The sequence below is a fragment of the Typopeltis vanoorti genome, chromosome 5 (genome assembly GCF_054136105.1).
Source record: "Typopeltis vanoorti isolate ZY-2024b chromosome 5, IOZ_Tvanoo_1.0, whole genome shotgun sequence".
Lineage (NCBI taxonomy): Eukaryota > Metazoa > Arthropoda > Arachnida > Uropygi > Thelyphonidae > Typopeltis > Typopeltis vanoorti.
Genome location: NC_143553.1, coordinates 43,376,066 through 43,390,837, shown reverse-complemented (window position 1 = coordinate 43,390,837; position 14,772 = coordinate 43,376,066). Strand labels below are relative to the sequence as shown.

The window sequence follows — 14,772 nt, the reverse complement described above, 5'->3', positions numbered from 1 at the left end:
AACGTAATTCCTGATCAAGCGTAATACCAAGATATTTTGGATTTGTGACTTTTTCAATTAGCTTGTTGTTGATCATGACTTTGGAATTGCAGGAATGTCTATTTTTTCTGTCTGTACTAAAGGTGTTTATTTTTGTTTTGTCTGGGTTGATTTTGAGTTTAAGTTCATCTGACCATTTTTCTAATCCTCTCATGGATTTGTTTAGAATCTCCTCAGATTCTTTGATTTTAGGCACTAGTATAGCCATCTGGCACACTAGTGCTAAAATCAAAGAATTCATCTGCATAACAAGCTACTTTTGTGTCTTTTATATGTCAATGAATGTTATTGATATAAAAGGAATAGTAAGGGACTCAGTACTGAGCCCTGGGGAACACTAGCCTGGGTTCTCTGCTCTCTTGATATTGCTGCATTGATTCTAACCTTGATCTTTCTTCCTCTAATGAAATCAGCAATCCCGATTAAAGCATTTCCTCTAATTCCAATATCATGTACTGTTTATATTAATTTTTTGATCCAAACACGATCGAAAGCAGCAGCCACAAGGAATATGGCAGTTGTCTTTTTTGTTGGTTTTTCCTGAAATGAGTCTATTATTGTTTGGCAGAAGTGGAATAATTGATCTGTTGTCAAATGACGGACTCTATAGGCAGTTTGGTAGTAGTTAATTTTCTTATTTTTTGTCAGCCAGTGCATGAGCCTGGAGTGTATGATTCTTTCAGTAATTTTACAGAGTATGCTAGTTAATGCGATAGGTCTATAGCTTTGACGTTCTGCGGCATTTTTGTCAAGTTTCAGGATGGGTACAATAACTGATTTTTTCCATTCTTTTGGAAGTTTGCCTGTTTGCCAAGAGGCATTCAGAATGTCCAGAAGTTGTTCTTACTACCTGTTACAAAACCATATAAGAAATTGGCATCCCTTATCTGCTCCACCAAAGAAGACACTTCATCTAGACCTACCTAGAGTATACCAGGTCCCTTGTAGTTGTAAACTGTCCTACTATGGCCAAACAGGCAGGACTGCTAATATCAGGATATCCGAACACAAAGACTACATCTGGTTTCACCAATACAGCCACTCACGACGTGCGGACCATGCACTAAATACCTACCACAGAATACGCTGGAAGAAAGCTACTTTACTACAATGCAGCAAATATAAATCTGAAAGATTATTCATGGAATCAGCCTCAGTTCTAAAAAAACTTCCCAAACCTCAACAAATTTGGATGCATGAGACTGCCCCAAATTTGGGAAGCATGCATCCTGAGAACATCAGCTCAACAGCCAAGACAACTCAATTTAGCCCACTAGGGGGACACTTTTAGGATTCTAGGACCAACTTCAGTTGCCTTCTTCAGCCTCATTTACTCAGTGTTAGTGCTTGTGAGCACATATCATAGTTTTGTGATCCCAGAAGATGTCACTGTAACATTGCCAAAATATAGGATGGCATTGGTTTAACTTTTCTAATTCATATTCTAGTATACATTGTCATTTTCTGAAAAATTTAAAGCCATTATTTAAATTAAGGGGATATAAAATCCCACATTGTTTTAAAACCGAATAAGAAACTCAAAGATTGGAACAAGAGAGTTTCATGCCGAATATATATCCCCTTAATGTAAACCCCCTTAATTTTTCTTCTTCTTTCACTATGCTTTATCCCATGTTAAACGGGGTCGGCGCACCGATCTTTAACCTTCCTCTTCCAAGTTCTCTGGTCTGGTCCAGGCCATCCTTTGGACTCTATCCTTTCTCCCTAAGATCCTCTGTCACCTTATCCCTCCACCTGAGCTTGGGCCTGCCTCTTTTCCTCCTTCCCTCCAACTCCATATACTCCACTCGTTTACCAACATACTCCTCACCCTTCCTCTCTACATGTCGAAACCACCTCACCCTACTTGTATCTTCTTGCCAATTGGTCCCACCTTAACCGTTCCTCTGATGTAGTCATTCCTTATCCTGTCCTTCTTTGTCACACCACTCATCCATCTCAACATCCGCATCTCCGCTACCTCCATCTTCCTCTCCTGTGCCTTGGTTATAGGCCACGTCTCTGCACCATGGAGCATCGCCAGCCACACTGCCATCTTATACAGCTTTCCTTTCCTCTTACAACTTACTCTCTTGTCGCACAGGAACCTGCTCCTCTTCCTCGAATTCATCCAACCGCATGTTATTCGGTGCTGTATTTCCTCATCCAAGTCACCATTCCTCTCGACAACCGATCCAAGGTACTTGAATTTCTTCCCTGAAATTTGCCTTTCACCCTGGAGTCATATGGCCATATCCTTGTCACTTCCCGTTGACATATATTCAGTCTTCACTCGGTTAATTCTCATGCCTCTCTCCTCCAATGCCTTTCTCCACTCTTCCAGGGTATTTTCAAGCTTCTCTCGGGATGATTCGCATAGAACAATGTCGTCGGCAAAAAACATGCTCCATGGTGCCTCTTTCTTGACATCCTCCACTAGTACATCCATGACCAGGTCAAAGAGGTAGAGGCTCAGAGCTGACCCTTGGTGTAGCCCTACGACAATGGGGAACCCTTTTGTCATGCCGGCACTAGACCTGACCTGAGTTTCTGTTCCCTCATACATCTCCTTCACCAACTTCACATACTTCTCCGACAACCCCCCCCCCCCCCTTCTTCCTCATACACCTCCATACCTCCTGCCTGGCCACTCTGTAAATCCCCTTAATTAATAATGTAAAAACAATTTCCATAATGTTTTTATATTATGGAAAATACCAAGAATAGCAATCAGAACTTTACCACTTTGCTACGAGTTTGCCTGGTATTGTACTACATGCTAGAACTACTTGCATTAGCTCACGCTAGTAATCGCCGATATTTTTATAGTTTACTATATTCGGCATGAAACTCTCTGGTTCCAATCTTTGAGTTTCTTATTCGGTTTTAAAACAATGTGGGATTTTATATCCCCTTAATTTAAATAATACTTATAACGCAGAAATGAAGCCTATTGGCTCTTTATATTTAAATAACTTAATGGGCGCACCTGTTTGACAACTCGTATAGCAGAGTATATAAGTTCTTTTCACTATACCCTTTGGTATTAACTTGGTCCAGCTACTCACTGATGAAGCCGCAAAAAAGGCTGAAACCGGTCTGGGTAGTGACCTCCCGCCATAATGTAATAACAGCATACATTTCCTAGGAAATGTGTTTTTACATTATGGAAAATACCAAGAATAGCAATCAGAACTTTACCACCTTTGCTGCGAGTTGCCCGGTATTGTACTACGTACTAGGTTTACTTGCATTAGCTCACACTAGTAATCGCCGATATTTTTATAGTTTACTATATTCGGAATAAAACTCTCTGGTTCCAATCTTTGAGTTTCTTATTTGGTTTTAAAACAATGCAGGATTTTATATCCCCTTAATTTAAATAATGTTTATATCGCTGAAATGAAGCCTGTTGGCTCTTTATATTTAAGTAATTTAAAGCCATGTTTAACCAACCTATAAGTTTATCTACAAGAATCTGATTCATCTGTATAAAGTTTTCTTTGTAAAATTCTTCCAGTCTTTTGATAATTCCTTTTGGATTTCTTGTTACTGTACCATTCTTTTCTTTTATTGCTACTTTACATTATGAAAAATTATGGAGACAACTACCGTGTTAGAGCAAAACTTTAGTTTAAATAAAGTTTTGCTCTAACACGGTAGTTGTTCTCCATAATTTTTCATAATGTATTCTGATCACCGTGTAAGCATGAAGAAAAGGTTTTATTGCTACTGTTCATTTCCAATCATCAGGCTTCTTCTTAGAATTTTCATATTTTGTTATTTTCTATTATTTATTTGTTTTTCTAGTGTTATAAGCTCTAATTTCATATCTTACTATTTTCCTTATAGTTTTGCATAATTCTGAGTATTCTATTTTTGAAGTAGAGTTTTTTTATTTTATTTCATATCTCTTATCTTTTTCATCATGCTTATAGTTTCCTGTGAAAGTTTTTTTTTATTCTTTGCTGATGTACTCTTAAAATTATTTGCAGATGTTACTGAGACATCTGTTACTGATTGATTTAGTTTATCAACATCCTCTTCAGAAATGTTTATTTTATCTAATTTTTTATTAATTGTGTTTCTATATTTTTGTTTTTCAATTATTGTCTAGGGTCAAGTTTTTAGGTTGTATTTACTAATTTCTTTCTTTCTGATGATTTGATGGGCAGCATAAGTTTAGCTTTTATTAGTCTATGATCATTTTCTGTTCTGAACTGATTTATGACTGATACATCATGTATTATATATTTCCTGTTTCAGAGGATTCCATGTCTATTTCTTTTTTGAGCATTTTTAAATAATGTGTTCATGATGTAGAGTCTGTTGGCTTTTGTAAATTCTATTAAGATATTTCCATTTTCATTTCTCTCCCATAACCCATGATTTCCAGTAGTTTCAATTTGGGAAACGTTTTTTCCTATTTTTGCATTAAAGTCTTCCATTATGATTTAAAAAAAAAAAAAAAAAGAAGTTTTTTATTATTTTTATTTTTATCTACCATTTTTAGCATATCCTCATAAAACTCTTCTTTCTCCTCCTCCTCTGAATAAGGTTGCATTGAGGCATAAACTAGTGCTATTTTTAGCTTGTACCTATCGTCAATTTTCAATGTGAGTTTGATAATTCTGTTTCATATACATAATTTATTTCTTCTATATTTTCTTTTAAGGATTTTCTGATAATAAATCCTACTCCTATTTTTGTATTTGTTTCATAATGATAAAAGTAGTGGCTGCTTTTAAGTTGTATAAATTCGTTATCCTTTTTACCTCACTTTGTCCTATTATATCCCATTTTATTCTCTTTAGCTCTTCAAGAATGACCAGATCTTCTTCTTTTGTTTTGAGGTTTAACTTTACATTTATTAGCATTGAACTGATAGCTATTTTTGAATGTCCACATTTCCAGACTATTCCAATCATTCTGAGCACATTAACCACATTCCTGATTATGTGAAATACAGTTGTTTGCATCATCAGCAAACAACTGTATTTCACCTGTCACACCCTTCTCAGTGTCATTATAAAGACTGAAAGATCTCATGACTGATTCCTGTGATAAAGCACTGATCACTGTAAATCTTACAAACTCTGTTCCCCACATATCACTTCTTGATATCTGCCAGTCAGCCATGATCTTATAAATGCTAATATTTTTTAATCCAATCCCACATTTTCCAATTTATACGATAGTCTTCCATGCTATATTCTGTCAAAAGCCTTGGCAAAGTGCAAAAGTATTATGGTGTATCCATTCCCCCTGTTTAACTCACTGTGTCGTTGTTATAAAATGTGAGCAAGTTACTTATACATGACCTTTGTAAAGTATAAGTTCTCTGTCAACCCATTTCTGTATGTGAACTCTTACCAGCTTTTCCAAAATCTTCACCACCACTCCAGATATACTAATTGGTTATTGTTAGACACATTAGTCTTTGCACCACCCTTGTGCAATGAGATTATACATTCTCTCCACTCCCCTGGAATATTTCCTGTTCTGAGACTTAAATTATACAACCTAATCAAAGGCACAGAGAGTTCAGCTGAACACTTAGCATCTGTGCTGATATTCCATTATCCCCAATTGCCAAATTCTTATTCAGTTTGTGCAACAGCCTCTATACTTCCTTTTCATACACCTGAGTTTCTTTATCTGGTGAAGAGGTAGCAGTGAGCTTAGTGTTCCAGTAGGTTGATAGCTTTTATCAAAATGGGTGCTCATAAGTTGAACAGTCTCTACCTGTATACCATTTACATTCAATAGAGTTATTCTTTCATTCTCATTCTTTACTTGTAGCACAATGATTGAATTCTTTTGGGTTGTGTTTTGCTTACAGTGCCAATTTCTTTTCATACTCAGATTTAGCTTTACGTACAATATCTGGCTTGTTTCTTATAAATTTCATAACATTGAAATGAATGAATTTCCACTTTGTCTTTTTCTGAAGATCTCTTGCTTAAAAAGATTGCACATCCATTTCATTCCTACCCTATTTATTTTCCTCGAATTCTGAGGATACATTCTGATATTTCATTATTTAAGTATTTTTTAAATGAATCTCAAACACTGCCAATATCTTTCTTATGGGACAGAAACCAATATTCCTCAGTTGATTATAATTTCCCACTTTGTAGTTCAGCATGTAATCTTTTTCTGTGTGGAACATCCATAAACTTTCCAAGTTAGTTAGCCATGATCACTCTTATAAACCAGAGGTAGTACAGTCATGTCTTGAACTGAATCCCTGCTACTATAATCTGATATAACTTTTTGACCTCTAGTTGTTCCTCTGTCACATGCTACTTGAGGAAGTTGTCTTGCAATAGCTCAGTAAATTTTGTTTAATTTTTCTAATGAGATTTCTCTCCTACTCAATTAATGTTTGGATAATTAAAGTCATCCATGATGATTACTAATTTCACACCTATCACATTTATTTAGTAATGCATTTGTCATCACCAGCAACCAATCCACTATCTATTTAATCTCGTTAGACTTCGCCTCATAACAGATGACTTCAAACTCACTGCCACCTGGAAAATTGTTATTAGTATTACAGTCATATCTTTCTACTCTCAAACCAGACTTTCTAGACTTAAATCACTCAATATCATTAGATATTGCTTACAATGCCTCTGCAAAGATCTGCAAGTTGTCCAACTTGCAGATTATTATTCTATTCTTATCTAATGCCATACTTATGAAGATATACTTACACATGCTTAATAAGTTTGAACAAACATAATCACTCTTTCCTGATAATCATTCTATGGTAATGCACTTTCCTATAATTAAGACAGTTACATAACATGGTTGCCTTTACTCACAGGTTCTCATCATTCATCCGTCATCGTCTGATGTTCCCGACTCTTTGTTAGGTCACATAATGTTAGTACCCTAGATTGTTGTTCAAGATGTAGACTTGTCATTAATCTGGCCATGATCCAACTTAATGATGTACCCAAATGCAGATGGAGAGAAAACGAATAATTAAAGGAGGACTTGTGGACTATGTTATATACTATATTGAGTGAAAATATTACTATGTTCATAGTAATATTTTCACTCTATTTCAGGCATGTCAATACATGGAAGATTTGAAATAAAGTTATTGCCATTTAGTTTTGAGCAGGATAAAAATGAATTTCATAAAAGAAAAATTCACAGAAAAGTTTTTAAAAAATCAAAGTGGATCAGTTTTCAGAGTTGAACTGTAGGCTAAAATATACAAATACTACTCAGTGAAAAATGAAAGAGTTTGAAAACAAGAATCAAACTGTGAAGACTCATTGGCAGAGTCCAAAGAACTGAATGTGAGAACTGCAGACAAATTTCCCTTCTAAGTATCCAGTAAGGTTATTCTTTCTCTCATGTTTACACAGTGGTCAGCATTCATTAAGTAGAAATTATGGATATAAAACACTTGTTGGATTAATTACTTTACTTAAAACTGAGGCATAATACTCAATATTTTGACCTCTATATCAAAGACATCATCAAGAATACATATGTATACACTAAAACGCAAGCTACATTACAATACGGTATAGCTAACTGTTCTGTTAACTGTTACCATAGCCTAACTTCTGGTGAGAGAAAGAAATAGAGGAAGGATTAAAAAAAAAATATATTATATATGAAAAAAAGTTAAAAAACATACATTAAAAGTGGAACTACATCAGCTATTAGTTAAAATTCTCTATATTCCTGATATTTTTAGGTTTTGTTGCCATATTGCCGTGTGAGTCTTCCAGACTCTTGGATTTGCTATTCCATCACTATTATTCTGCTGATTCATCAGAGATGATGATTCAGCATCTTTCAAGCTTCTTTGAATTTTCTTTCATACCAAGTTTTGATTCAGTCTAAGAACTGGATGACTTTCCAGTCAATTCTGTGGCATGTTTAAAGTGCATGATCATGCGCTTCAAACATGGCACATTTCTGGTATGTAACTGTATTAGTCTGATAATTATGTAAGAATTTTGATTAGTTTAAATATTTATGGTAAATAACTCATTACAGCATTTTTGATAATTTTATTATTTCTGACTAGTGATTATCTCTAATACTTAAGAGATTTATATTTCTCCTGCATTGAAAAATAAGAATTAATTTATAATATATAATAGTCTTAGTCATGTGGTTTATGTAATAATTTTGGTTTAAGGTCAGCTTTACAAAAATAATTCCTTAAGGCATTTTCTGTCATTTAATGGTATACAAATTAATGAGATATTTGAAGCATGTTGATTTTTAGATTATATTATTTTCACAAACATGGTAGGAGAAGGTTACAAGAAAGTAAATTTTCACCACAATCAATGTAGAGACACACACCTCTTATTAGTGTAAGCAGGGTTATTATTCTAGTTCAGTTACCTATTTCTCCTTTTAAGACATTATTAAGAGGATGGCTTATCTCATTCTCAATTCTCTCTTTAACCATATATAAATGTCTGTTAAACTTTTTTAGACTTTCTCGTTATGAAACATATTTTCTCATGTCATTAACCCTGGGGAAGTCTTCTCTGTGATGCTTTCAATAGCATGCTTATATGTTTTTTTTTTTTTATGAGTTTGCTTACTGAAGTGTTCTGAATCATTTTTTTATTTACGTTTGTGTGTTTTGTATATAACAGCCTGTGTAGTATAATTAGCAGCAAGAATGTTTCTTGTTTTTGGAAAATTTTGTACAAATGCTATCAAGATAATGACTTTGCATCTGGAGGTAAATTAGAGTTTCATATAGGATATATAGGATTGCAGGTTTTCTTCCTGCTGGAAACTTTGATTTTTCATCCCAACAACAACATGCCAGAGAAGACAGTCATTTCAAAGTGTATATAAAGCCAGTTTAATTGCCAGGTTATTTGATCCTGACATACTGAATAATTAATCTACATGTATTACAGAATGTATTGGTGAATATATAATTGTAAATGTATAATTAAAACTTTTTAATGTTATTAGTATTTACATTAAGTATTTCTAAAAGCAACTAAGATTCATAATAACCATTCACATTCCTAAAGTATAAATTTCCTTCTAATTAGATGCTAGTTAAAAATAGCATATTGTTTAAAGACTAATCTCACTTTACTGGAAAGAGAGAAAGCAAATTTGTTGATTAATCATTTGTTAATATCATGATCTAGTGCCTTGGACTAATTGCAGATAAAATTTTATTATTATTTTGTTTGTTATGTTAATAACTAAATTTTTTTTTCTGTAGTAGTGTATTTCAAAAATCTGTATTGAACATTAGAAAAAAAAAATTAAGCAGTCTTCAGTGTTGCACAGCATAATATATATAGCTGATAAGTATAGTAAAGAATTGCTAGAGCATCTGTTATACTTATTGAGTATAATTATATAATAAGTCTTATAATATGAAAAATATGTTAATTAAAGTATTGCACAATTTCTTGAAAGTGTTTTATTCTTCATATATGTTTTATAACAATTATTAGATTTTATTGTTGCTTTTTTTTTAGTTAATAAACATTTTTACAATTACAGGGGCCAAGATTTCTGGTACTCCAAGCACTAATTTCATTTTTTTGTGATTTGGACAAGAAGTTTAGCTATCAGCATCAAAAAGAAAAGTCCAGGTGAGTTTGATTTTCAAAAATTTTTTGAGCATTTTATTGATTTTTAAAAACCAAGTTAAAGAAGCAATCATGAGTATATGTCTAGTATATGTCTGTATTTCCAGTTAACAGAACATCTCCAATATGTCCTGTTAACCATTAATTGCATTCTCTTTGGAAACAAGTCAATTACCAGATTCAGATTCTTCATTTGAGAAAGAATTAATTTACCAGATTTGGATTCTTCATTTGAGAAAGAATTAATTTACTTTGCCTTCCATTCTTCATGGAACATCATCACGAAATTTCTGATAATGTACCATTAAGGAATTATATGATACTACATAATAGTTTACGTTATTACTAACTTCCTTTTGACTGTTTTCCTCCAGGTTAGCCTGTTACCTGTCAATAATGCCAGATATATTTTCTTACATTTTCCAAGGCACATGGAAGAAAGAATATTTTTTTTTTAGAATATTTCTTTCTATTTTATACAACTGTGCATGACTATTAATTTTGATTAATACAACTCTGATGCACAGTTCTTTAATATGAACAACGAATCATTGTTTTTATCTAAATCTGATTTCAGGTAAAATGAAGGTATTCGTGAGAAACTGTATATGCACTAAGATATATTGTCTGGTTCTCTGAAAATTAAAACTTAAAAGAATATTGTAAATGATTATTACTTTGTGAACAAAATGGAACAGTACAAATAAAACATTATCATCCTAATAATGTACAGAATTAAAAACATTGTAATATCGAATTCCTCACTGACCATATGCTATGAAAATTACATTTTTTAAATGCATCTTAAAGATCTCTCTCGTGCACGCACACACACACACACACACACACACACACACACACACACACAAAATAAGAGCGTCATCATCATCATCATCATCAAATTCCTGCCATGTACCCTCAACGGGTGTACATGATATGATAGTACTACATGAAAAAAATTACATCATTACTACCTTCCTATGTACAATTTTCCTCCAAATCAGTCTGTTACTTGTCAAGACTCCAACATTATCAGATCTTATATTTCTATCGTCTAAGGCACTTTGTACTGTATCAATCCACCTATATCTTTGTCTTCCTCTGGGTCGTTTTCCTGCTAACCTGGCAGAGAACACTTGTTTTGCTAATCTTTACTCGCCCATTTTGTTTAAGTGACCATAGCACCTGAGATTAGCTCTGTTAACGCATTCCTGGATGCTGACAATGTCAAGTTCTTTCCTAATACCCTCATTTTTAATATGATATTGCCATTGATGATATCTATTCACGCCTATAATCTTTCTCAGGACTCTCATATCTGTGGTCTCTAGTCTTTGGGCAAGTGTTTTACTTCTGACCCAGCTCTCAGATCCATAAGTTAAAACTGGTTTGAACACTGTCTTGTATACAGCTAATTTAGAGTTCCAACTAATTTCTCTCTTATTTCATAAGAATTTATTCAATTGACTTCCCACCATACCAGCTTTGCTGATTCTGTTGTCTATTTCTATATTTAATTTACCATCTTCAGTAAAAATCATGCCTAAATAGCTGAAATCTTTTACTTGTTCCACAGGTTCTCCATTCACAACACAGTTGACATTTTCAATGATTCTGCCTATTTTCATTGTCTTTGTCTTTTTATTGCTGACCTTCATACCATATCTATTACAACAGCTATTCAATTTAGACAGAGAATCTTGCAGACTTGTAGCGGATTTATTTAGAAGTATAACATCATCTGCATAAAGCAAAGAGCTGACATTAACATCTCCAATTTTGATATCATGTTTAATACCACTTTCCTTCATAATGTGATCCATATAGATAATGAATAACAGAGGAGATAATGTACATCCTTGTCTCGCACCAGATTTAACATTAAACCATCTTCCTGTATTTCCTTCAATTCTAACTGCTGACTTACAACTCAAATAAAGACTAAGTATTGCTTGATATAATGCCCCATTGACACCATAACTGCAGTGTATTGAATAGCTTCTCTCTTGGCACCTTGTCATATGCCTTTTCCAAATCGACAAAACTTAAATACAGATCTTTGTTATATTCCCATGCTTTCTCGACTATTTGTCGTAAAGTGAAGATCTGATCCTGACAGCCTCTATTTGGCCTGAATCCAGCTTGTTCTTCACCAAGCTTTTCTTCCACAATTCTTCTCAACCGTTTCTCCTAATATCATTGTTTTTAATATGATATTGCCATTGATGATATCTGTTCACGCCTATAATCTTTCTCAGGACTCTCATATCTGTTGTCTCTAGTCTTTGGTCAAGTGTTTTACTTCTGACCCAGCTCTCAGATCCATAAGTTAAAACTGGTTTGAACACTGTCTTGTATACAGCTAATTTAGAGTTCCAACTAATTTCTCTCTTATTTCATATGAATTTATTCAATTGACTTCCCACCATACCAGCTTTGCTGATTCTGTTGTCTATTTCTATATTTAATTTACCATCTTCAGTAAAAAGCATGCCTAAATAGCTGAAATGTTTTACTTGTTCCACAGGTTCTCCATTCACAACACAGTTGACATTTTCAATGATTCTGCCTATTTTCATTGTCTTTGTCTTTTTATTGCTGACCTTCATGCCATATCTATTACAACAGCTATTCAATTTAGACAGAGAATCTTGCAGACTTGTAGCAGATTTATTTAGAAGTATAACATCATCTGCAAGAGGAGATAATGTACATCCTTGTCTCGCACCAGATTTAACATTAAACCATCTTCCTGTATTTCCTTCAATTCCAACTGCTGACTTACAACTCAAATAAAGACTAAGTATTGTTTGATATAATGCCCCATTGACACCATAACTGCAGTGTATTGAATAGCTTCTCTCTTGGCACCTTGTCATATGCCTTTTCCAAATCGACAAAACTTAAATACAGATCTTTGTTATATTCCCATGCTTTCTCGACTATTTGTCGTAAAGTGAAGATCTGATCCTGACAGCCTCTATTTGGCCTGAATCCAGCTTGTTCTTCACCAAGCTTTTCTTCCACAATTCTTCTCAACCGTTTCTCAAGTATACTTGCATAGATCTTGCCAGGAACACTCATTAGGGAAATACCTCTGTAATTCTCACATGCAGTTTTATTTCCCTTTTTATATATGGGTACTATGAGAGCTCTACTCCAATCATCGGGAATTCGTCCCTCTGTCCAGGCTTTCTGAAGTATGCAGTGCAGCCACTGTAAGACTCTTATACCACCATACTTCAGCATTTCTGTTCGAATATCATCTTCTCCAGCTGCTTTTCCACATTTCAAGCCTTGGATGGCATTTTCTACTTCAAATATGGATATGTGTTCCTGACTGTATGCCTGGGCAGTGTTTTTTACCACTGTGCTGTCATCACTGCTTGTTTCATTTAGCAGTTTTTCAAAGTAATTACTCCATACTTCAAGGATATCTTTTTCTCCCGTTTTCATGTCACCTTTATCATCTCTAACTCCTTTTACAGCACTCTTTCCTCCATTCCTAAGCTTCTTCAAAAACCTCCAGAATATTTTGCCACCTTCTTGATATTTATTTTCTATATTCTTGCCAAAGTCCTCCCATGACTTTTGTTTAGCTAGTTTTACACAGTGTTTAGCATTCTTGCATTTCTCTCTATATTCTCTAAGAGCACAAGCTGACTTGTTTGACAGGAACTTTTGATATGGTTTCTTCTTTTCCTTCACTGCCTCTTTAACTTCCTGTGTCTGCCAGGGAGTTCTGATTTTTTTATCCTTACAGACAACCTCACCACATGCCTCTCTGGTAGAATCAATCAATGTTTCCTTCAGAGTTTGCCACTTAATCTCCAAGGTTTGATTCCTGTTCTCAAACTCTTTCATTTTTTCTTCAATAATCTTTGTGTATTTTAGTCTACAGTTCACATCTGAGAGCTGCTCAACTTTTATTCACTTTAAAACTTTCTTACATGTTATTCTTTTCAATAAGAAATTCAATTTTATCTTGCTCAAGACTAAATAGTGATCACTTCCAATTTCAAATCCTCTGTACACTCTGGTGTCCTGCACCAGGGAAAAAACATCACTATCCACAATAACATAGTCAATGAGACTTTTCTTATTCCTTGCTTCTTCTCTCCATGTGAATTTGTGCACATTTTTATGTTGGAACATGGTGTTAGTAATAACCAGTCCATGTCCTGAGCAGAAATCCAACAGATATTTGCCATTATTATTAGCTTTGCTCTTTTCTCCAAATTTTCCCAAAATATTTTTGTATGTCTCACAATCATTTCCTACTCTGCTATTTAGATCCCTAACAAGGACCAACTTTTCATTTTTCATTGTGTCAGTTGCTTTTTCTAAAGCCTCAAAAAATTCCTCCACTTCTACCTTAGTAGAACCTTCTGTGGGACCATAGGCACAAATAAGTCTCATTGTCCAGTTCCCCATTCTCATATTTGCCCACATTACTCTACTTGAGACTGACTGCCATTCAAGAAGATTAGCCTCGTATTTTGTATTGAATACTATGGCTACTCCTTCTTTTCCTTGATTGTCATTGCCTGAATATAGCATTTTGTATTTATAGCTCAGTAAGATCTCACCAGTTTTGGTCTTTTTTGTTTCAGTCACCCCTATTATGTCGATCTGGTACTTATCTAATTCCTCAGCTAGCTCCATTTCTTTGCCATTCAGACTTCTTACGTTGATAGTACCGATCTTTAACTCTGGTGATGTTGAGTTGGGGTTTGTTTTCAGATTTGTTCCAGCAGCTGACTTTTCGCTGTTCACCCTGGTTCCCTGGCGAAAACAACGGGGGCCTTGTTTAACCGGGCGATGCCCCAGCCGACATGAAATTTTGTCATGTTGTACCATCATTTTTTATTTTGGTTTAACCAATAAGAATACAATTTGGTCGGCTAAATCCCAAATTGCCAGCCCATCCTCGTTCGTTCAGTATCCAAGTAGATACCCAACAGGATGCACCACGAGAAGGTGAGGATTGGACATTAGGTCAGAAGCACTGGTCGGTTCTCTGCATTCCTTTAAAGGCTATGTGGAGGTCTCCTCTCAGTTATACAGCTTTGACCCTTAAGCACCCCAATAAGAGAGTCAGAAGTATTAAAGTGGC

General features: G+C 34.5%; 1 protein-coding gene across 1 annotated transcript in view; it reads left to right on the top strand.

Moving 5' to 3' along the window:
- The window catches only part of LOC150106343 (Fanconi anemia group I protein-like), a 370,741-nt gene that overhangs the window by 187,701 nt on the left and 168,268 nt on the right, over window positions 1-14,772 (top strand). Inside the window, exon 9 of the mRNA XM_090392981.1 lies at window positions 9,568-9,659. Coding sequence (XP_090249107.1) covers window positions 9,568-9,659 — 92 coding nt within the window. The remainder of the gene's footprint in view (window positions 1-9,567; window positions 9,660-14,772) is intronic.